Raw genomic sequence first — 22,731 nt, forward strand, 5'->3', positions numbered from 1 at the left:
TGGAAACTTACTCTCGGGAGGAATCCATCATTGTCTTCTAAGGCACCTCTCAACTCTCTTCTCCATCGTCAGAATCCATATCACGATCGTCTCGGTCTCAGGCAAATACCTTCAGCCATGGCACCTTCAAGCACTCAAGACCTGTTCGATGCTGAACATCCCACCTTCAAAAGCATCGACAAAACCTCTTCTGCCCATCAGCACACCGCTCCGGACTTTGAACTCTTCCGCCACCTGGTGCCCCTAGTCTCCAGCGGCAAGACAACACACCTCAACGCAGCCTTCATGCCCCCCTCAAATCTCATTGTCAACGAAGCTCTCTCCCGCTTCTGCTCGGAAGCCCTGCATCAACCCTCTCCAAAATCTCGCTGGAAAGAAGATGTCGAGGCAGTTAGGGAACTACTGGGCAGGTACATCAACACAGACCCATCGACAATCGCCTTTGTCAGGGACACCACCGAGGGCCTGGGAAGCTTCATCCGCGGTCTCAAGTTCCAACCAGGCGACAACGTCGTGATTCTCGACTGTGAACATCCGAACCAAGCGTTCGCCTGGCTGACACTGCGTTCGGCTGGGCTGGAGGTCAGACTCGTCCCCACAGACCCGGAGAACCCAGTTGCAGCGGACGCGAAGACCTTTGCGCCGTACGTTGATGAAAGGACCAGGGCGATCGGGCTGAGCTCCATCATGTTCCACACAGGACAACGCAACGATGTCGCGGATGTCTGCGGGGCGTTCCGGCACCGGGGAATTCACGTTCTCGCGGACCTTACGCAACAAGTTGGGTTTGCTGCTGTCGATGTGGAAGAATTGGGTGTCTCGGCGGCGGCGTTCAGCCTGCACAAGGGCCTCAACTCGCCAACTGGCTTCGCGGCGCTGTACGTCGACACACAAGTCATCCACGAGATGGATCCAGTGCCACCCATTGTAGGCTACGGAGGCGTGAGCAGTGTTGGCGACTCGGAGGACTTTGCGGTCCCGGAAGGCCCCGTCGTCTTCCACCCTACCGCGAAGCGATACGAGCACGCCAACATGAGCTTCATCTCAGCCGTGGCCGCAAGGGCATTTCTCCAGTTTTATCTGGAAGTGATGGGCCCCAGAAATCTCGAGCAGCGTCTGTATAGTCTTGGAGACGCGCTGCGTCAATCCTGCGCTGAAATGGGAGTTGGCGTCGTTGGGCCAAGCGAGAGGAAACACCACGCACCACATCTTCATGTTCTTCGTTTGCAGGACCCGAGGTGGCCTGAACGCTTGGAGGCAGCAGGTATTGTAGCGACAAAGTTTAGGATCGGCATCAGAGTCTCCTTTGGCTTCTATAGCAATCTGGAAGATGTCGAGAGATTGATGGCGGTGATTCGGGTAGGGCTTGAAAGCGGCATTCCACCGTGTTAGTGATGCGCGGTCAAAGGGGATGATGAAAGAGACAAACCGACAGCCTTGATTCTCGATTGACAATATTCTAATGAAATAAATATGCAGACAGTCATCCATGATGATCTTTGATGACTTCTTTCCTGTTGAATGTCGCAATCCTTAAAGTATTGACCTCCAGAGCTGGAAAGGCGATAGCGGCCTGGAGGAAAATGTTCTAGCGCAAGTGCCCTGAAAATTACAGTGAGGAGCCTCCCGCATCGGCGACATCCCATCGTCCCCTCAACTTCCCACCTTCATCAACCTCAACCTTCTCGAACCCGCGTTGTCTCCGCCTGGACGATGCCTCCACACGATCAGGAGACATCTCTTAAGCCCACCAAGAGGATATCGTAAGCTGTAGTCTGCCTCACCGTAGAACACATGTGTCTAAACAGGTGAACAGTTGCAAGAGATGCCAGTACAGAAAAGTCAGTAACGTACAATCCTCTGCCCAACTCTTCGCTGAGACATCTCGCCAGTTCAAATGCTCCCGCACCGAGCCATGCCAAAACTGCAGCACGTCTAATACGCCTTGCGAATACCGCCCTGTAGATCGTAAACGCGTCCCGGCCTCTCACGAGTACGTCGCGAGCCTCGAGTCCCGCATCTCATGGCTCGAGACGTTTGTTCAATCTCTCCGTGTCGCCACGCCAGAGCAGCGGGAGGAGATGCTCAACTCCACGGCAGCTGCAGAGGGAAAGCGCCATTCTCTTCCTAGTAGTTCTAACAAAGCTCAAGAAGAGATCCGGACGGATGAAGGAGCACCACTGGCACCAGGCAACTACATATCCCACCTCGGCATCCACGCCCGCTCAAGCGCAAACCTCGAGCTAGGCCTCGAAGGCTCCCTCATCTACCATGGCGCAACCTCCATCTTCCGCGTCGACCTCCCTTCCGCCTCCTCCAAAGACCCAAGGGATCCTGACAACACTACCGCCGCTCTCCTCCGAGGAGGCGGCATCGAAGCAAACTTCGAATCTGTAATGCAACACTTTGGCATCGACGGCCCATCCTCTCCCGCCGTTCTGCAGTCCCTAACCCAGTTCTTCCGCTGGCAATATCCGCACTTCATGTTCATCTACCGCGAGGCCTTTCTCCGTGACCATTTCAGCAATGACGGCGGTGAGGGTGATGCCAACAATGGTAGGAATAATAGAAAATACTGGTCCCCCGCGCTGCTCCTATCTATATGCGCCCTCGGCGCGCTGGTCAGCTTAGATACAAAAGCCTCGAGTGAGCGATTTTTCCTCGCGGCGGAGAGCATCATCATGGTGACCGGGCTCACGAGGCCGAGCGTCGCTACCGTCCAGGCGTTCCTATGTCTTGCGCTTTACGAGATTGGGAGGGGTAATTTGTCCAAGGGTTGGGGGTACTCTGGTGAGTACGCTACCCCGCGAGAGTCTCTCGAAATGCTTCGCTCGTGACAGGAGACTGACTAGACGTCTCACCAAGGAATCGCCTTCCGCATGGCCCAAGATCTCGGCCTCCAACGAGACCCCAAAGGTTGGGTCCAACACGACTCATCCCTCGCAACACACGAAGACGTCGAGATACGGAGGAGAATCTACTGGGGCTGCTACATCTCCGACAAGCTCATCAGTCTGATCCTCGGCCGGCCCGTGTACTTAGTCTACGATGACGCCGAGGTCCAGCCCATGGAAACACTGCCGTTTGTGACGCCCTCTCCTTCACCCTCGTCTCCGCCTCCCGTCCTCGTACAAAAGATGTAGTCTGTTAATGTCGATCCCAGAGAACCCCCCGAAATGAGTCTCTGGCGTCCCGTAGGCTTCGACGAAGAATACAGAGAATCCGCGCAAGCGAGCTCCATGATCCCATACCTCTACGAACAGATCCGCTTATCGCGAATCATCGAGAGAATGATGTCGACGCTCTTCTCTCCGCGCTCCAACCTAGACGACCTCGGTCGACGAGTCTGCTTCGATAATTTAAACCTAGACCTCAACCGGTGGCGCGAATCGCTGCCCGATTTTGCAAAATGGCAAAAATGGGGTGGATCGTCATCGAAGACAATACCAGGAGTATTGGCGTTGCAGTACGTCGGCCTTCCATGATGTGTGACCCTGTTCACTTCTAAAGAGATGAATTAGCCTCCAATTCCACAGTGTTCGCATCGCCTTGAACTATGATCAGGCCATTGCATCCCGGGGAAGCGACGCGGACGAAAAGCCGCAGTCTTATTGCGTCACATCCGCGCAGCACATCATCTCCCTGGTACGCACCTATCGAAGTCAGTATGGGCTTCAACATGCACCACTCGTGTTTGTATACGGCGCTGTCCAAGCGAGCCGCTCAGCCAAGGCATTTAACATCACAGAGGAGAGCCAGTATCTGACCCAGATGCTGGGAGAACTATCATCGGCTTGGAGCCTGTCAAGAGAAGTCATGGCCAAAGTATTGGACTGCTAAAGCTAAATACCCGCGAGAGTACACAAATCGGGCCCCATTCCCCATCCCGGCCTCCAGACTTGTTTATCCAGCTTTCACAGCAGTCACCATAGCCATCTGTGTTCTCCTTTTGGACCTCCACCCTTATTGATGCCAGCTTCCTTTGCACAGAGTGTCGTCATGATACCCCCTGCCAAACCATAGCTGCCATGTCTTCATCGGTGTGGTCTTGATACAATTCAAACGTTCATCTGGTCGAAAGACTTCGCCCACAAGGTTTTGGCGTCGGCGGCGGTGTAGACCCGGAGCTTGGCGTCGGTGTCGGCCATGGTGTCGTTGGCGACTCTGCTCCACTGCTTCGGCTTGCTGTACTTGCAGCCGATGGCGATGGTATCGAGGCGAGGAAGAGGAATCTCCTCCGCGCGAGTCTCGCAGAGATCTTCGATGATTCTCTTCACGTGCTCCTTGTGCGCAAGAACCGCGGGGGTCTTGGACGTGACTTTACCCGGGAACTTCACGGACGAAGCATCCAGGAAGAGCTTCTCCAGTCTGTCAGGAAGCTTCTCGGCAAGGTCGAGGTCGCCGAGGTCCTGGGCCTCGCGAACGAAAGCATCGATCTCAATGCGAAGCTCTCTAAGATTGTCCATCTTGGGAAGGCAGGTCAGGGTAAGACGGGGACCGAAGAAGTCTTCCTTGTTTCCGAAGAAGCGGATTGACAGGACTCGAAGCTCGGGGCAATACTTGGGCAAGACTCTGTTGATGTTCTGTCCAATCAAGTAGTTGTCTTTGTCTGGGATCGTCTCGACCTCGAGATGCTCAACCTTGGGGCAACGGCGGAGTAGAACGCAGAGGCTCGAGGCGGTCCAGTCGCTACCACGCAACAAGAGCTTCTTGAAGGGGAACTTGACGTCAGAACCACAGTGCATGAGAACGCTGGCCAGCTCGCCCTCGGGTCCCTTGAAACCGAAATCGACGAGCAGAGGCGAAGAAGCCGCAAGGGCCAAGGTGGGCTGAAAGACCTTGCCGAAGAAGGTCTGGCTGGATCTCTGGAGCCAGGTCTTGCTGATCAAGTCCAAGCTCGCCAGGGAAGGGAACAGAGGCGAGTAGTCGAGGTTGTTGGACGAATTAGGCGCAAGAATGCAGAGACCAGCAGTCAGAAAGCGGTCGGCAATGGAGAGGTAGTTGTCGGCGCGGATCGTGACGTGGTGAGTATTCTCCAAAAGGAACATGAAGAGACCCAGAATACACTGGAGGTTATCGGGGGCCTTGGTGCCGCAGGTAGCCTTGCAGAGGACAAGAAGCTGGCGATCACGCGCCGAAAGCTTGGAGTCATCAAGCTGAGTGAACGAGAACTGGCGGTAAAAGGAAGCCGCCGGATTCTTGCCGGTGAAGTTGTTCGTGTCGATGTTGATGAGCACGTCATGGATGAGCTTTCGGGTAGAAGGCTGCTCGATGAGGGTTCTGACAATGCAGGCAAGCTGCTGGGGAGTCTGGATTGGAGTGATAAAGTACAACTCGCGACGCGCAATGTCGTGGATGCGCTTGCTCACGAGGCAGAGGTTGCGAAGGTTCTCGCGGCCTCCGCCCGCGTGATCATGGCAGAGCGTAGTGATCATGCCGAGGACCTCGTTGGGCATGGTATCGAGGTTGTGACGGTTCATCTTGATCTTGATGAATTTGCGCTGTACAATGACAGAGCGAGGAGCCTCAGGAGCCGACTCGTTTTCGGCGAGCTTCTGGGCGACAGCGGCTTTGATCTTGGCCACTAGATCGTCATAGATGGTCGAGTTCGCGGTGTCAGCCATGGTGTCTTGGAGGCTTGGCTGCCGCGTGATGCGATGGAGGATTGAGGAAAAGAGAGTAGAGGAAGTTGTTGATGATGGGGGAAGAGTGAAAGGCGTTTGAGGTGCGCCGAAGATGGAATGATGAAATTCTAGAGTGACGAAGAGGCAAGGAGGAAACGCCAGGTGAAGTTTGAGAGAAAGGGCGAGGTGCCTTGGGGGTCCTTCTCTGCTTTGCTTCCGTTCCGGGCCGAGTCTGCCTCCTTCTTCATCGCGATGCCTCGAAAACAAGAGGAAACAACCCCCTTTGGGCCACTCAGAGGTCGTTGACCACGTGATGGGCGGTCAAACTAAACGGAAAGAGCCTTTCAAGAGGCTGCCTATCGAGGACGGGGACTAAAGTTACTCTCTTCCCGTGCCCGGGTTGGGGGTTGGAGGTGAGTTGTGGTAACTAAGTGTTGACGGGACGGGGCACTTGGACGGGAGGCGGGGACACAGTCTTGAAGTATTGGAGAGACCCGGCAAAAGAATGACAAGGAAGCAATCCTCGAATCAAGAAGGCAGGGCATTGCTTTGTTAGAATAGAGCAGGCTGCGTCGAATGGAGTTGGCATATCCGCAGCCTGGGTTGCTGCAAAGTCTTTGATATCAAAGACTGGTTGGGCTGTTGAGAGTTGAAGAGACTTAAAGAGGCTTCAATGTATCTGAAAGTAAGTCAATACTGAACTGAAAAATGGGCACTTTGCTGATTGAAAACAGTCCCGTTGAGAGTTACCTTCACCTCGAGAGAAGCAGAGAGACGAATTATCCTCCGACTACTTGACCTCATCGCAAGAAATCAACCAGACAAACATCGAAACACGTCGGCCATAACTTCGCCCGCAAACGCAAAGTCCCTCTCTACCTTCTCGTTCAGGCCCCAAGCCTCCTGGCTGCCATCCAGCACCGTCGCCCTCCTCATATCCCTCCTATGGCCTCCGACCACTGGCGTCCCTCGATGGAGAGTACAAGTGTTATCCCACATGACCAAATCACCCACTTGCTTCCACGGAACAGAAACCATAAACTTGTCCTGCGTGGCGTGGCGGTAAAGGTACTCCAGCTTCTCCCTCCCTTCATCACCATCGAGACCTTCGATGTGGTGACAGTGCGACGGCACAAACAGGTTCATCTTCCCGCTCGCCGCATGGAGCTGGGCGATCTTGTGTTTAGACATTGGATGCTTCGCCGGCTCGAGCTTCGTAAAGAAGTCTGGACACGCCTTTTTGCGGGAATACCAGAACGAATGGCCGGCGACATAATCCTTGGAAATGAGTTCCTGCTTCCACTCCTCGGGGAGCCCATCCCACGCCGCCCGCGTATCGGCGAAGTCGGTATTGCCACCCGCCTCCAAAGGGGGAATCTCGTGGGCCAAGAGGATTGAGTAGCTTGCTCTCTGGGCGTTGAAGCTGCTGTCGACATGGAAGAGCGTATTTCCCTGCCCAAACGTCAGAGATGGTGCTCCCTCTCGAGTCCCCGCTTAGTTCGACACAAGTTGGGAAAGACATACCTTGCTGATCTGAGCACGCGGATCTTGAGAACTGATGACGTTGCCGGTGGCGTCGACGTTACCCTGGTCTGTCAACTCGGGCAGACTCATCCGCGAAGGCCCGCCGGTGTCTTTGCGGCGTCCGAGTTCGCCGAAGAGGCTGGCGAAGGCGACGTGCCCTTTGTCGTCTAGGCCTGTTGCTGGGAATACTAGGACTCCATACTACACCTCGAATGATTAGCAACAAGTCTGAATGATTATGGAAAAGTTGTTAATGCAGACCTTTGTGATGGCAGCTTGGATTTCTTGGAAGACGTCTTCTGTCAACGGCTTGGAGAAGTCTACCCCGCGGATCTCTGCTGCGAAGGTGCGATGGAGGGGTTCGATGGTGAGTGGCATGTTGCCCAAACTTCTCTACGTTTCTCTGCTAACACAGCGATAGGTAGTAGCTCCCAAGCAATTCTAGTCTCAGTATTCGAGATAGTAGGGACAAAGTTCAAGCCAGACAACCGAACTTCATGTCTTGGCAGTGGGATGTCATACTTAGCCTATCTCGAAAGCACCGCTTTTGAATTCGTCCACTTCTATGGTCTATCTCCAATTCCCACTCGTCAATACGGATGGTCGATTCAGTTTCAAACCCATTCATCTCACCGCCCCACGAGCTCTTCATTTAAATTGACCTTATCTGTAGGTTATCTCTCCCTTCACGAGTCAGACCCTGCCACCCCATATCATTAACAACGGCTATCACCAGTATAAGCTTTCCGTCGACAGGGCATGTCCCTGTCCGAACGATGTCGTTTGCACTCCAATGGAATTTGGGACGACCGAGGTTCATCCCTTGTGTTCGTCTCTTGGGGCTTTCTACGGCAGACTGCAAGAGGCACTCCGCCAAAACACTTTTTTCATGTGTCAAAGCAGAAATCGTATTTTACGGTCACCCCACTACCCAGGATAGGGTCTAGACTAGTATAATAACTTATAAATAGGGGTTATAGAGATTTTTAGCTTAAGAGATACTTTAATTTCGTAATATATTAGACCGTATAATAGTATATAAAATCGCGTAATATTATACTTTAATATAAAAGTTTTTCTTTTTTTTATAACTTTATTATAGAAATAATTACTACTTTTTACCCTCTTATAAATAAAAATTACTTTTTATTTAAGTTATTAAACTAATAGCTCGCTTATAAATATTATAATATAGATTTATAATAACTTCTAATCTCTATATAAGACGTTACTAAACTAATTAACCTTATAATACCTTTTTATAAAGCTATTTTAAAACGACTAATTAATAATAATACTTATATAAGCTCTGCCTTTTTTATATAATAAGAACGTATAAACGTATAAGCTTTAATATTAATAAAATCTCTTTTTACGGGCTTAAAAGAGCGAGAACGAAGTATTTAGTAAATAAAAAAAGAGCTAAAGTAATTATTAATAATTAATATCTCTATTATATTATATAACGTATCCTTTTTTAAGAACGAACTTAACGGTTTCTAAATAACGACTTATACTAATATTTAAGTTATTAAGAAGTTTATTAGGAAAGTTTAGTTTAATCGCTTCTTAACGTTTATTTTATATCAAGATATAATACGATTTATTATTTTATATTTTAGAATAAACTAGTAAATTCTTTTAATAGAATAGATAATATTTCTAATTAATATAAAAAATCCTTATAATATTTTAGAGTATTATAAAGTAGTGTATAAAGCTATAAGTTTAAAAAGATTCCTTTTTAAAGCTACGATCTTATATAAAAAAAATAATTACTAACTTTTTATTATTTTTTAAACTAGAATTAAGTCGCTAGTTATTAAACCTTGGTTAATAAAAAAAGGAAAAGGTCGTATAAAGCTAATTATAATTAAAACTTTAAGTAAAACGACGTATAAAAATGTTCTAAAAACACGGTTTTTAATAAGTATTAGTATTAAACTAATAATAAAGATTATAGAGGAATTGTTAGTTAAGTAAAAAAAGAAAATTATTAAAAAAGAGGTAAAGGCTAAGAAAAAGATTAAAAAGGATAAAAACAATAGGAAAGACGAGATTATAATAGTTTAATAAGAAAATAAAGTTTATAATAATAAATAACTTAGTATATTATAAAGATAAAAACGAGTATTCTCGTTAGTAAATAGTTTAAAGTAAATTATAATTATATTTATAATTCCTCTTCGTCCTTAGTATTGCTTATAATTACGAAGCTATTTAATATTCTAAAATTAATTCTAAAGTCTTCTAATCTCTATTTAACCTATATAATACTACTTTATAGTTTACTAAGTAAAGTAACTTCTAGTTAGAGCTTATTATATATATACTACTTTAAATAAATACGAAGATATTAATACGCTTTAAAATAAGGATAATTAGCCTTACTAAACTTCGTACTTTTAGTTAATATAGTTAGGGAGCCCTTAATAATTAAGGTATAAATTTATAAAGTAGCTTAAAGAAGATATATATTTAGATTATTACTATTTTAAATAGCGTTTAATAATTATTAAACTTAGTCTTAGTTAATTAGCTATATAAAGTCTTATATAGTTCGTAACGTAAGTTAATAGTATAGTTACTATAGCTAACTAGAAATAATATAAGGGCGACCTTTTTAATAACGAATTTAATAAGAGTTCTAAATTTATACGAAGTTAATAAAATTAGAACGAATTAGTAGTATATACGTAAATAGAAGTATAATCTAGTTAGAGAGTATATTTATATAGAATAGCCCTTAGAACTTAAGTAGTTAGAAGTATTTTTATAAACGTAAGTATACTTATATATACTAAGATATATATTACTTACTTACTAATATACTAATCTATTTTAATAAAGACGATTTTACTAACTCTTAATCTTAACGTTATAAATACTTTTACTAAAGATTTAGTAATTACGGAATATAATTAGACTTTTTATTATTAAACGGTATTATAAAAAGTAGTAATAAATACTAAACATAAGAACAGTTTCTTTCCCTCGGTCTAAACGAACTCGTAATAGTATAAATCCCCGTTATTAAATAATAGTAAAATATTATATAAATATATTCCGGGACGTATAAGTAGAAACCCTTATATAGAACTATATAATAAACCGCGAATAAGTATTAATACTAGTATAGATCTTAAATCTAAATAATAAAAGCTTATTATATATATTTAAAAACTAAATATAATTTAATTTAGGAGTTATAAACCCTTTATAACGGTACCTTATTTTACTTAACCGATCTTAAACTTATTATAAAAAGGTTTTATAATATATAAAATATAATTTATCTCGGCTAATAATATAAGCTTATTAGCGAACTTATATATAAAGATACTCTTTATTATACCCTTTAGTACGGTAAGTAACTTTTAATATACTAAAAAAGAACTCTTTTAATTATTATTATATAATTACGAGCTATTTTAGTATTTATCGTTACTAAAGCTAATTCTATTAACGAAGTATTAATAATCCTATAGCCGTAATTATAAATCCTTTAAACTAGAGTTAAAAAAGGATATTTTTATTATTTAAGTATTATTAAAAGAATAATTCTTAGATACGAATTAATAGATCTTTAGAAAAGACCGTACGCTCTTCTTATTATAAGTCCTATTTCGTAAGTTAACGTTTAAAAGTTCGCTTTATAATTCTAGTACTAGAAACTATAAAAATATATATAATAATTATATTATAAATCTAATTACTCTCTAACTTTATAATAATGATCGTTTAATATAATAAAAGATTAATACGCGGTTGTACTATTCTAAGAAAGTAGTAATATATAAAATAAGAAACTAAAAAAGAAATTTTAAATAAGGGGTAAATATTTATATATAATTATAATAATATATAGGGGTATCCTTTTATTTATAAAGTCTTATAAATATATATATAGAAATATAGACGTTTATAGGGATCTATAACGCTAAAAAGGATAGAAAAGTATATAATAATAATATATAATAAATAAAAGTTTTATAATTTTATTAGAAATGTTAAACTTTAGGGGGAGCTTTTATATAGTTAGTTACGGCCTTTTATAGGCTAAACTAAGCGCGTATACTCTAGTTTATAGTTAGTAAGTACCCTACGACTCCGTAGGGGCCTTATTACCCGAGTATTAAGCCTAACTATACTATATCTTAATATATACTTATATAAACTCCTATACTATACTATATAAAAATATCGAATTAATTACTCTTTATTTAGAGTTTATATAAGTTAATAACGCTCCTTATAATTTTATATATTATTATATATACCCTTTTCGTTATTTTTAGCTTACTTAGTTACTTATTTAAGGGCTTTTATTATTATATAGAGGTATATAGTAGGGATAGTACTTAGAGACTTAAATAGAGCGCTAATACGGACTTTATTACGGCCCTTATAATTACGACTGCGCTTAACGACCTTAATAAGTATATTACGAGTTAATATAAACCGTTAGTAAGCTATAAATAGATATAAGGTAGTATAGGGTAATATATAAGTAATAACGGGAGGCGTAATGAGTATATACTCGTATATAATAAATATATAATTATAATTAAAATAGCCCTTATTTATAAAAATAACGTAATTAATAAAAATGCCTTTACTAGCCTTATAACGGGCGCATAACTCGGTACTAGTCTTAGCGTTACTATATATAGTTATCTAAATAATATTAATAGCCTAAGTACGAGTTATAGTAATATTTAAAGGTATATAACGGCTATTCTTAGTAATCTTAGGGTTAAGCTTAATTTAATACTAGGGCTAGATTATATAGGTTAATATAGTAATATTAAATAGTATAGGGTAGTATATACTAACTTATATAATACTAAGGTTATAGATCTAGTAAAAAGTCTTTAAAAGGGAAGATAAAGAGCTTATAAATAATATAAGAATCCGTATAATAAAGAAGCTATTATATAAAAGTATACGTATTAATAAGGAAGTAAGAGGTTATTTTATAAGACGTAAGGTTATTAGGGTACTACGTAGGTTAGTATATAGGAACTATTAGGAGCTATATACCCTTAATACGGGCCGGAACGCTATATTAAGCGCTTATTATAAGTATTATATAGCGTACGTAATTATTAAAAAAGGGAGTATTTTATACGAAATTATTAGTATATATACGTAAATAGTTAATACTAAAGAAAAAAGTAAATAAAAAGAATTAAATTATAAATAGGTATATATACGTAATTATACTTATAATTACGCGTATATTAGCTTAAGAAAAAGCATAATTACTAATTAGTAAAAATTGTACTAGTAATTGCGTATAAAATTGCTTAATTATACTTAATTAATATTTTTAATTAGTAAATTACGAATATTATACTTATAATTGCGTATATAATTAGGTAATAGTAATAAAAATAAAGTAGAAAAGGGTATAAAGTATAATAAAGCGAAATATAATCGCTAATAAGTAACTATAGGGGTATAGGTAAATTACTTACTTTACTTAAGGAATATTAGGTTAATTAAGAGGAAAAGGAAATTGATTAATAGTAGAAATTAATAAGGAGGATATGTCCCCTAGTTACCCTATTTTTATTAAATAGCATAACCGCCCTTACGTAACTATTACTACTTACGGTTATAAGTAATTCCTTATAATAATATATAGGATTTATTATAATATTCATTTATATGTATAAGAAAGTCGTGCTATCAATGCTTAAAATTTATAGTAGCCGTAGGTCTATTAGAAAGAACGGTTTTGGCAGAGTGCCTCTTGTAGTCTGCCGTACTTTCCGCCGCAGCCCGCCAACATCATCACCGATCTAAAAACCTCAACTCTAATCACCATTTTTGCAGGTTCCAAGTCGAGCCTTGATTTGCCTCTCACCTTCAGCATTAATACTCAGCCAGGGACTCATACCCAGACTCCAGTCATGCCGTCTCTCCGGCCTCTGCTCAACCCGATCCTGGGCCCCGAGCCCCGCCAACCGGACCGGATCCCCACAGACACGGTGGTCCAGCTCTCCGCCATGGACAGTTCCTGGATGATGCGCATGATGGTCATGAGCTGGAGCATGTGCTTCCGCGACGTTCTTGACCCTGCCATGCTCCACGCCTCCCTCTCAGAGCTCCTCACCATCGGCAACTGGAAGAAGCTGGGCGCAAGGCCGCGACTAACGGTAAGTTCTCGTCCTTGCGATGCTCCAAAGCTCCTACTCAGCCTCTATCTGTAAGAGACACTTGGGAAGTATCTATAAGTAACAATCATATCAGAAAGACGGCAAAATCGAACTTCACATCCCTCAATCCTTCACGCCCTCCCGCCCAGCGGTCCACTTCACAACAGAACCAAATCCATCCAGTGTCACCGGTCACCCTCTATCCTCAACCATCCCCTCCCTCTTCCTCCCTCACAAAACAAACAACTCTTCCCCAAACCTCCCCATCATCCTCGACACCCCCTCAACCCTCACCCCTCTCCTCGCCGGCCCCGAAGCACCAAAAACCTTCAAAGACTACACAATCACAGACCGCCCCCTCCTAACCCTCCACATCATAACCTTCACCGACGCAACCTTCGTTACAATAACCTACCCGCACAGCATCACAGACGGCATGGGCCGTCGCGAACTCGTCGAGAACTGGTGCCGCGTCCTAGCCGGCAGGCAAGACCTCGTCACGCCCCTAGCAGACCCGTCCTCTGACCCAATGGCAAAAGTCGCCTCCGCAAAGAAGCAGCGCTACGACGAGTCGTTCTTATGGGAACACAAGAAGTTGACGGGCTGGGGTAAAGTGCGGTTCACGCTCGGCTTGCTGTGGTACCTCCTCACGAACCGCATCCGCCAGCGAAACATCTTCATCCCAGCCGCGGCACTCCTCCGCCTCCGCGAGCGTGCCGAAGCAGATATAGCGACAGCCGTAGGTGAAGAACCGACGACAACAGGCCGCCTCAGCGACGGCGACATCCTAACAGCATACCTCGTCCGCCTAGCCTGCTCCCGCATCCCTTCCTCTCAACCCACGAAACCAATCTCCATCCCCACGGCCCTCGACCTCCGCGGCCGGCTGCACTCAGACGACCTGCCCCCGGGCGAAGCACACGTCTCGAATCTGGTAGCATACAACTGGACCAATACCACAGCCCTTGGCCTCCTCCACGTCCCCTTTGGCAAAGCCGTCGCGCTGATCCGTAACTCGGTGCGGTCTCAGCTCACGGATGCGCAGGTATACGCCTCGACTCGACTTACATATACCGCCGTCGCGGAGAGCGGGAGCACGAATCAGTTTACGGAGGCGAATGGGTTCGTGGTGTCTGTCTCGAATGTGGGGAAGGCGAGGTTTCACGAGGTGATTGATTTTAGTCCTGCGATTGTCAAGGCTGAAGAGGGGCCGGGAGATGAAGGGAAAGGGGAGGAGGGGGAGAGGAAGACGCCGAGGGGGAAGATCGTATGGCAGTGTAATACCCCGAGAATGAGCCTGCTTCCGCCGTGTCTGATTTATATCCAGGGGAAAGATCACGAGGGAAATTATTTGGCGCAGATGGTGGTTTCGGAGAGGACGTGGCGGGTGATTGAGGATGAGGTTAAGAGGGTGTAGATCCTCGGTGTGTTCCGCACAAGGCAAACATCACGAGCACACGCTATGGAGATCATCTTCAACATGCAAATCGGAAACTAGAATTGGGAAGCCGCTCGATCTCTGAGCCAAAAAGCAGCATATTACTTTGCTGATATCTCTACGGAGTATCATCCAACCACAAATACACCAAAACGCCACGCTACATTAAGTTTGGTCGAAAACAAGCCCCTAATACAAAACACGAGGCACCCAAAACGGCGCCTTCTCAAGCTCAACCTCGATCCGGTTCTTGGCATTCAACTCGGCCCCCTCGTCAGAACACCCGACAACCTTGCTACAGTGCTCCACCTCCTGCTTGCTCACCCCCGCCGCGTCGCGCGGGATCCAAATCACCGGCGTCGGCGACGCCATCTCGGGCGGCCAGTACGCCCGACGGGCGTAATCTGCGGGATACGTCTCGGTCGGATCGGGCAGGTCGACGGGGATGGTGCGCCGGAGGGTGGAGAAGTCGTCAAAGACGCCCGGGTGGAGCCAGCGGAGGACAAAGTTGGGGTCCGGGTCCGGCGCGGGGTCGATCCAGTGCATTATGTAGCCTATGGGGCCCGCGAGACCGTACTGTTCGGCCGTGGCTTGCATTTTCTTGGCGACGGCGCCGGCGGACCAGTCCTGGACGGAGGCCATGAGGCCTGATGCGCCTTCGATGCCTCGGGTGCCGTTGACTTCGTGCGTCGGGCCCTCGTTCTCCTCGCCTGGGTCGAAAAAGTCTGGGTACGCGGCGGTGATGTCGGCGTCGGTGAGGAAGTCGTCTTGCGGGTAGTCTGGGGCGACGAAGCCGCCGTCGAGCTCTTCCATCTCGAGCGCGAGGGCGCGGGGGATGTTGTAGAGTAAGGGGAAGATTGCTTCGCGGAGGGAGATGTGGACGAGCGCGGTGAAGATGAGGAAGCCGATCATGAGGACCATGGGGATGTAGGCTGCGCGCAGGGCAAAGAGGCCGACGAGGCAGATTGTGGCGAGGTAGAGGCCGACGAGGAGGTGCATCAGAGCGCGGGGGTATACGAGGCCGCGAGTGTCGATGGAGGCGTCGCTGACGTAGAGGAGGTTGTACTTGTAGACTAGGTAGATGCAGTACAGACCGGCGGCGGCGAAGCCGAGAACGACGGGCGCGATGCAGGAGTAGCTGATGGCTAGTAAAGGTCAGTATCAAAGAATGGTAGGCGAAGAGTACAGCGATGCTTACCGATGACGCCCATGTTTGTGAAGACGGGGAAGACGGCACCCCAGTGCACGGGTCGCTCCCTGTGCCAGATCCTGAATAGTCCACGAGGGTTATCAAAGCCCTTTGCCATGATGTGATGGCGGAAGATGTCGAATGCTCGTAGCAGAGACGCAGCACCAACAGCTAGGCACTGGATGAGGATGTAGGATATGTAAAAGTTGGAGGACTTGGGCAAGTTGTCGGCCAGCAGGTCCTTTGCTGAAAGAGGGTCTTTCAGGACTTGTGTAAGAGCCGCCGATGCAGCGGATGTAAGAGTCGTGATCAGGAAGACCTGAACTACTTGGAACGCAAAATAGGCGTGTTGTACGAAGAGTTCGATCAGAGAGAGCGAGGGGACGCCTGCAAGCCTGGCACAACCTTTGCAAGAGTTAGTAGCATGAATAAGGGGCCGACAGGAACACTTACCTCGCAGCATCCAAGGAACGATGGCCATGAGGAACGACAGGGCCAACGCGGGCAGCAGACCACTGATGATACCGGTGACCGGGTCGGGCAGTTTGGTAATCCACACCAGGAATGGGAATGTTTCCGACAAGAACTTGATGTTGGAAATAGTTCCGACAATGGCGGACGGAATAGACCAGAACACAATGGCGGCGGTGATGAAGGCGCGCATCAAAAAGTCTCTGGCGATACGCTCAAACCACTGCATCCGAAGAGAGCTCCATACCACTTCGTCTGGACGAATACCGATATACCGCGGCGACATGTGCAGCGGGCGGTTGTGCGCCAAAGTCTGATACGCGCGCTCGGCATCAGCCTGGGAGGAGAACTCGACAAAAGCAGTGGGTAGTCGACGACCTTCGCCCTTGAGAAATCCTCGACGCAACTTGTTAATCTGTTGCGTGAGGGCCTTGATGCGAAGGCGCGTCCACTTGATCGTATCGACGCGGCGGAAGAAGTTGGCCAGGGGTCGGTGGTACGGACGTTCGCTGGCCCCGATCCACTGTGCGGCGACGGAGCCGTTGACGTCGGGCAGGGCGGTGTTCTCTTGGTGCGGGTATCCTTTCTCGGGGTCGTCGGACCGTTCCGAGCTTCCGCTCGATGGCGGGCTCGAGACGGTTTCAGGGAGAACCGGTAGAGCGGCGGCAATCGCCTTGAGTTGCTTGTTCCTCCGTTTGTTGGCCATCTTGATCAGGCGAATCTCGGCCTTTTCCAACCGCATCGCCGTCTCGTCTCGCTCCTTGACGAGCCTTTCCAAGTCGCTCGTGTCTCGGGGGATCCAGACGTTCTTGACGGTGTCGCCAAACAACTTTCGCATACGGGCGGCATCTTGGTATTTTGGCGGGACACAGCCGAACATGACCGTCCGGGAAGACAGCCGCTTGGAGTAGTAGGGTGATAGTAGGTAGGCATGGCGAAGATTGATGTAGTATATGCATTCACGGTAGATTGTGAAGAGGATAAATCCTGAAGGGAGGGTTAGCATACCGCAACCATCGCATGGAATAGGGGGCACCTACCGAAGAAGACCCACGCAATGATTGCGTGGGCAAAGAGCATTTTGGAGTTCTGGACATTGCCTATGGTGATGCGGTCCAGTTGTGATAGACCACCGGTGCCGGTAGCATGGATAGTCATTAATGTTGGCCATGTCATGCAAATACCAACAAAGCAGATCATAGTAAGTATCCTCAGATACCGAAGGAAGAGGAAGGCATCCAGTGAGGAGCGATTCAGGATTTCCGTATCCGGAACCGTCCAGAACGGCTTCACCCAGTTGAGCCATCCTTTGGGAAGCTGTACGCTTTGCTCGCTGTCGTGGAAATCAGCATGCTGTACGAATCACTATACGGGTGACGATGGGGTGATGACATACTGAGAGAAAAAGTCTCTAAGAATAGTGCGTGGGGAGTAGACGCGGAGACTCCTTCGACGCAGGGCCCAGAAGATGAGCAGGCATACGACAGTGTAGATGAGCACGGGGACGAGGGTGCTGACGAGCGACATCAACGAAGACGAGTCAGAACCGACGTTCAGTTTGCTGACGGTTCCGCCGCCCGTCGAGTTATCGCGGGCGGAACCAACGCGACCATCACCATCACTGCCATCGCCGTTGAGCGACTATTCACACACACGTACAGTTAGTTTTGGGGGAGGCCTCAAAAAGCTGCTCACGGGAGTGACGGGATGGAGTCGTTGGGAGGATGTCTTACAATTTCCACCATTGCAGCTGAAACTGCACAACATGTCTTTGGGCGCTCAGGTACCCCGATCCGTTTAGTTGAAGCGAAGCCGGCTGAATGGGCGGGGATCGTGGGATTGATATTGGTAGAATACGGAGTACTGTGTACGGAGTTGGGACCGGCGTGATGCCGACTTGTCAGGGTCAGACGATGGAGTTCTCTGGGCGTGGGGACGTCGTCTCGTTAAAACCTGCACCCGGCAGGATAGGCAGACTACGGTCTGACCCCCGCGGACTTGCAGACCTAGCGCTGCGGGCGATCAATTAGATCATTGACGGGGGCTGGCCGTTTTGCCGTTGGGCTGGCGTGTGTGCGTGTGTGGTGCTTGGGATGGGATGGGATGGGATGTGGCCGCCTACTGCTGGCCCGGTAGGGATTGGCGTGGGCTCTTTTGCGATGAGAGATGCTGATCCCTCTCAATACCAAGACTTTGGCAGCGAAGCGAACTTAGCGACGGGAAGCGATCTATGTTAGGCGTCGCGCAGACCGACAGTTTTGCGAAGCCCTCGGGAGGGACCCTGTCGGAATGGCGGCTGGGAAGATAGGAAATGTGATAATATTGCTGGGTGTCGCTGATGAATTGACGAGTTCGGACGAGCGCGATGACAATTGACAGCTCAGGGCTCAGGCAGCGGGAAGCCAAAGAAGAAAACTTGCGCCCGAAAGGGGAATGGCTGACTTGGTGTTTCTCAGTCGTTCCTCAGTCCTTTGGCTGTGGCTCCTCTCAATTGGTTCCTCGGTGATCCCCTGGGCGGCCCCACTCCACGGCCAAAGGACGGTGCGGGCCCAGACCCACTTGTGGCAGCTTCCGTCGCCACCAGCCATTGGCTGCCTCCGATGATTGAGCCCCTCCGCTCTGTGATTGGTCTGAAGAGAGAAACGCTAAGATTGATTGCCTTTCAAGCGGGTCCTCCAGGGAGAAACATTTCCCCACGGTCCCGGAACAGGGGTCTTGCGTACCTTTTGCAGTACTAGAAGTCTCCACTTTGCAGACGGCTGACGGCATCCATGTACCCGACCCGAGAAAAGCTTTGATTACGAAATCCTCTGCTCCTTTCCACCTTTGGTTTTCCAAGCGAAGAATCTTGCGGCCGAGGTTCGCCGAGAGCGAAGTTAACAAAGACAAACTGGGAAGCCTTGCCCACATACCCGGGCAAAATTCAGACATCTCTCCAGACTGCAGAACCAAACAGAAAAGAAAAACCAAGTTTTTTGGCCCCCATGCCCCTTTCGGAGGTTACAATTGAGAGCCCACTACAGCTGAACTTTAATTCTTGGCCCAGCACTGGCCCGGCACGCGCAAGTGCGGAGCTGGCTCCGATTTCTTCTCATCGACGCAAATGGACACTGATCGACGATATCTTCTTTCAACGCTCAGCTGAACTCTTTTTCGTTCAACCGTGTCATTCGCCTGAGTACCGCAGATGAGACCGACCTAACGACCGCTCGGATCCACCCTACACATTCTTCAACCACCCAGACACCTTCACTAGACTCAACGTAGACTTGGTAGACGTACGAATAGAGCCGCCTGCCGCAACTTTGCAAGAAACAAGCCGTGCCAAGTTAGGTACTACACACCGCGAGTCAGCAAGGCTAGTCCAGCTCTCGCACTGATCTGCCACATCTCTCTCTGATTCTGCAAGTGATTGGCGTCGCCCTATATGCAAGGGAGACACGGATATTGTCTCCAGCCTTGGGCAGACGATCTTGGACCATGCCACGTGATGATGCCTTGTCAGGATGAAGCTTTGACGCCTGACAGACTACGTAGTACGAATCCACACGACAAAGGCCAGGAAAACCTGGTATTGGGGCCGCCGTTCACTCGCCGTTCCCTCGGGGAGACGCCTCACGGCCAGACCGAAGCAACTCGGGCTTTTGTTCAGAGACCATTCCCAACTAAAGACCGCGGAATCCTCCCGGTATTTCTGATCGGGAATGTCTCACTACCTTCGGATACCAGGATCATGGGGTAAAGATAACAGCATCACGGCCTGCTTCCTATTTGCCAGTGGGGACAACTTGGCAACTTGAACTCCTGCTTCAGGACTGACCCCGATTGTGTTCATGGGATTGCTTGCGTGGCTAGGCTAGCCTTGGCTGCCCTATTTGCAAACGGTAAGGTTGAAACGTGCTTAGCATGTTTACCCCACAGAGTAACGTTGCAACATCACTGGATAACTCTGAAATGAGGACATCTTACCTCATGGCGATGGCTGCATGGCAGGGAGACTCTGGACGTGTTCTTAGGTTGGGGACGGTTGGTGCGGTGTTGACAAAGTGCGGCTGGTCCAATGGCAACAGCCAGGATACCGAAGCATACCGATGTGAAGCGTTTCCAGGCCTTTCGCAGGCATCTTCAGAGCCATTTATTTCTCGCCTCTCTAAAAGGCCCGATACAACTGCATGAAGAAACATGCGAATGCTGGTTTAAGAGCAATATCTCGCTCACCCATGTTCCTGGCCTCATCGCATGATGAACAAAGAGTTCTCTTTCGGGTCATTTCACAGCGAGATCTCTTGGATCCGAGTGGCCAGCCTCGAGATTCCTCACTCTTGAGCCCTGTTCGCCTGGTGTAATTGTTCATCCAGCCAATGCCCTGTCGGCTAAACATTTGGAATGAAGACTCCAAGACTCCAAGTATCAATGTGTTGTAGAGAAAGACGAGCCAAGCTCCACAAGTGCTGGGAGTCTGACCACGAAGACATAACGTAGCACTTGAGACTTTGAGACGTGGCCATGAACTCTCGGTACTTTATGCCCTGTAAGGCATATGGATGGCGAGAGCATATTTAAATTCATCTTCACCATGTTCCATGCCATTTCGCGTATTGTAAAGAGACTGAATGCCTTGAATGGAAAATTATCATTTAAACGTCTTCCAACAGTGGCTATCAAACCCGACTTCAAGTTATGTCTCGAAGTGTTTGTTGGCGAGCAGAGATGAGAGTCTCCCTGAATAGATGGCGGTATGGCTTACTCTTCCCCTGAGTGAAAAACTTCACTCCTGCTGAGAATAGGGGTATTTGGACCTACCAATAGCCTGACTCGCTTGGACTCTCCCTACCGCCAAGCGAATGCGAGATCTTGGACTTCGACGCACTTGTAATCAACGAGAACTCCCGGAAGCCGAGAGATTTCCAAATGTTGGTCGTCAGCTTCTTCAAGTCCACAGCAAGGCAATGCCGCGCCGGGTAGGCGAAGTCAGGTAGCCATCTTGTCAAATGTCTCGGGAGTCCCTGAAGACGCACCGTGGAATTGGCAGGCTGATGAAGTAATGGGATGGGGCGTTACGATCTAACGCATTCAATGTCATTGTCATGTTGGTTGTCACTGTTCAGTGAACAGAGTACCTATGACGAGCTTCCATTGACCCGAGTAAGCCTTCCGACATCCACATGAGAGGTAGATCACCTGCAACAGCGAAAGTTCCCCACCAGTTAGAGGCAACTCATAGTCTCATATCTCATCGAAGGAATCGCCACAATGACAATCGATAGCTTAGATGGGCACCACTCAAACATCAGCAAGTGAACAAAGGCTTGGTATAACTGTGTCTAGACTCCACTGACCTCGACCTTTCCGTTCCGGTTCTCTCACACTCGTCTGGGCAAGCTCGACTGGTTACGGAGTCGTCGGCTCGAACATCCATCTTAACCTTGTACACTCGCCTTAATCGCTTTAAGCATTGATTGAGCTTTCGAGGTTCTCGGCAGGAAGTTCATCACTCACTCAAATAGTATTGAACTACTTTACTATATTATACGTAGACCTGTCATTTTCCCCTGAGAGCGAATCCCTAGGTATCCGTACACAGTCCGATTACATACAATCGCCATTTCTGCATCAAGCTGATGAAATCTGCAAGCACCTGAATTCGAGATAGACTAAGGGGTCGTAGGGGCTACTTACTGCATCTCATCAAGCCTCGTCGCTACTGATCTGCTTCTGTCAATGCGCGATCCTCCACAGCACTACTTGCAGCCTTCTACCATCTCGAACCCAAATTCTGTGTACCAAATAGGCTCTCTCATGAGCCTGCCTTCGTGAGTCGTGACGCGTTTTCATGGCGCCGGGAATCTCCTAAACTAGCCCGACTAGCTTCTCCTTAGCAGAACACGCCACGGTACGTATCTCAGCCCGCTTTTTCAACTGTTAGTATCCCTATTACAGGGTAGTTGGTTCGAACCGTAGTTGACGAAGAGATTAATTAAACTATCTAGATATCTGCGTAGGTATAAAAAGGAGGTTCTAACCGTAGGTTAGGCTAGCTACGATAATCGTAAATAGGGCCCCTAATTAGCCCTTACGTAGTCGGCTATATACCGCGGTTAAATTAGACTTCTAATCCGATACTAACTTTCTCTTTTTTTTATCGATTTAACCGCTACGGTTAGAGGTATAATTCGACCTCGGGCCCGTTTACTAAGTCGTCTCCTTTTCCCCCTTTTCTCTATTCTTTTTATATAACCTATCCCTTTATTTATACGGTAACTTTTCTGCTACTTACGAATTACTCTAATCCCTTATTTAGTACTACTTTTATAAAAGCGT

At 47.3% G+C, this 22,731-nt stretch overlaps 4 protein-coding genes across 4 annotated transcripts; 2 read left to right on the forward strand and 2 right to left on the reverse strand.

Moving 5' to 3' along the window:
- Nucleotides 1-117: 117 nt before the first annotated feature.
- CLUP02_16879 (uncharacterized protein) lies at nucleotides 118-3,840 on the forward strand (the record flags this gene model as incomplete). Its single annotated transcript, XM_049295797.1, has 5 exons — nucleotides 118-1,387; nucleotides 1,966-2,790; nucleotides 2,866-3,139; nucleotides 3,218-3,466; nucleotides 3,537-3,840. 5 exons carry the CDS (start codon nucleotides 118-120, stop codon nucleotides 3,838-3,840), a joined length of 2,922 nt encoding a protein of 973 aa, XP_049152944.1.
- Nucleotides 3,841-3,923: 83 nt separating this feature from the next.
- On the reverse strand, nucleotides 3,924-7,526 carry CLUP02_16880 (alpha-ketoglutarate-dependent 2; the record flags this gene model as incomplete). Its single annotated transcript, XM_049295798.1, has 7 exons — nucleotides 3,924-4,032; nucleotides 4,093-5,915; nucleotides 6,076-6,263; nucleotides 6,327-6,380; nucleotides 6,452-7,076; nucleotides 7,149-7,349; nucleotides 7,410-7,526. 7 exons carry the CDS (start codon nucleotides 7,524-7,526, stop codon nucleotides 3,924-3,926), a joined length of 3,117 nt encoding a protein of 1,038 aa, XP_049152945.1.
- A 5,540-nt stretch (nucleotides 7,527-13,066) lies between these two features.
- Nucleotides 13,067-14,729, forward strand: CLUP02_16881 (uncharacterized protein; the record flags this gene model as incomplete). Its single annotated transcript, XM_049295799.1, has 2 exons — nucleotides 13,067-13,312; nucleotides 13,407-14,729. The coding sequence occupies 2 exons, from the start codon at nucleotides 13,067-13,069 to the stop codon at nucleotides 14,727-14,729; spliced, it is 1,569 nt and encodes a 522-aa protein (XP_049152946.1).
- Nucleotides 14,730-14,939: 210 nt separating this feature from the next.
- Nucleotides 14,940-18,155, reverse strand: CLUP02_16882 (uncharacterized protein; the record flags this gene model as incomplete). Its single annotated transcript, XM_049295800.1, has 6 exons — nucleotides 14,940-15,895; nucleotides 15,949-16,344; nucleotides 16,393-17,397; nucleotides 17,451-17,743; nucleotides 17,807-18,051; nucleotides 18,144-18,155. 6 exons carry the CDS (start codon nucleotides 18,153-18,155, stop codon nucleotides 14,940-14,942), a joined length of 2,907 nt encoding a protein of 968 aa, XP_049152947.1.
- Nucleotides 18,156-22,731: the final 4,576 nt, after the last annotated feature.

The sequence above is a fragment of the Colletotrichum lupini genome, chromosome 9, assembly GCF_023278565.1.
Source record: "Colletotrichum lupini chromosome 9, complete sequence".
Classification (NCBI taxonomy): Eukaryota; Fungi; Ascomycota; class Sordariomycetes; order Glomerellales; family Glomerellaceae; genus Colletotrichum; species Colletotrichum lupini.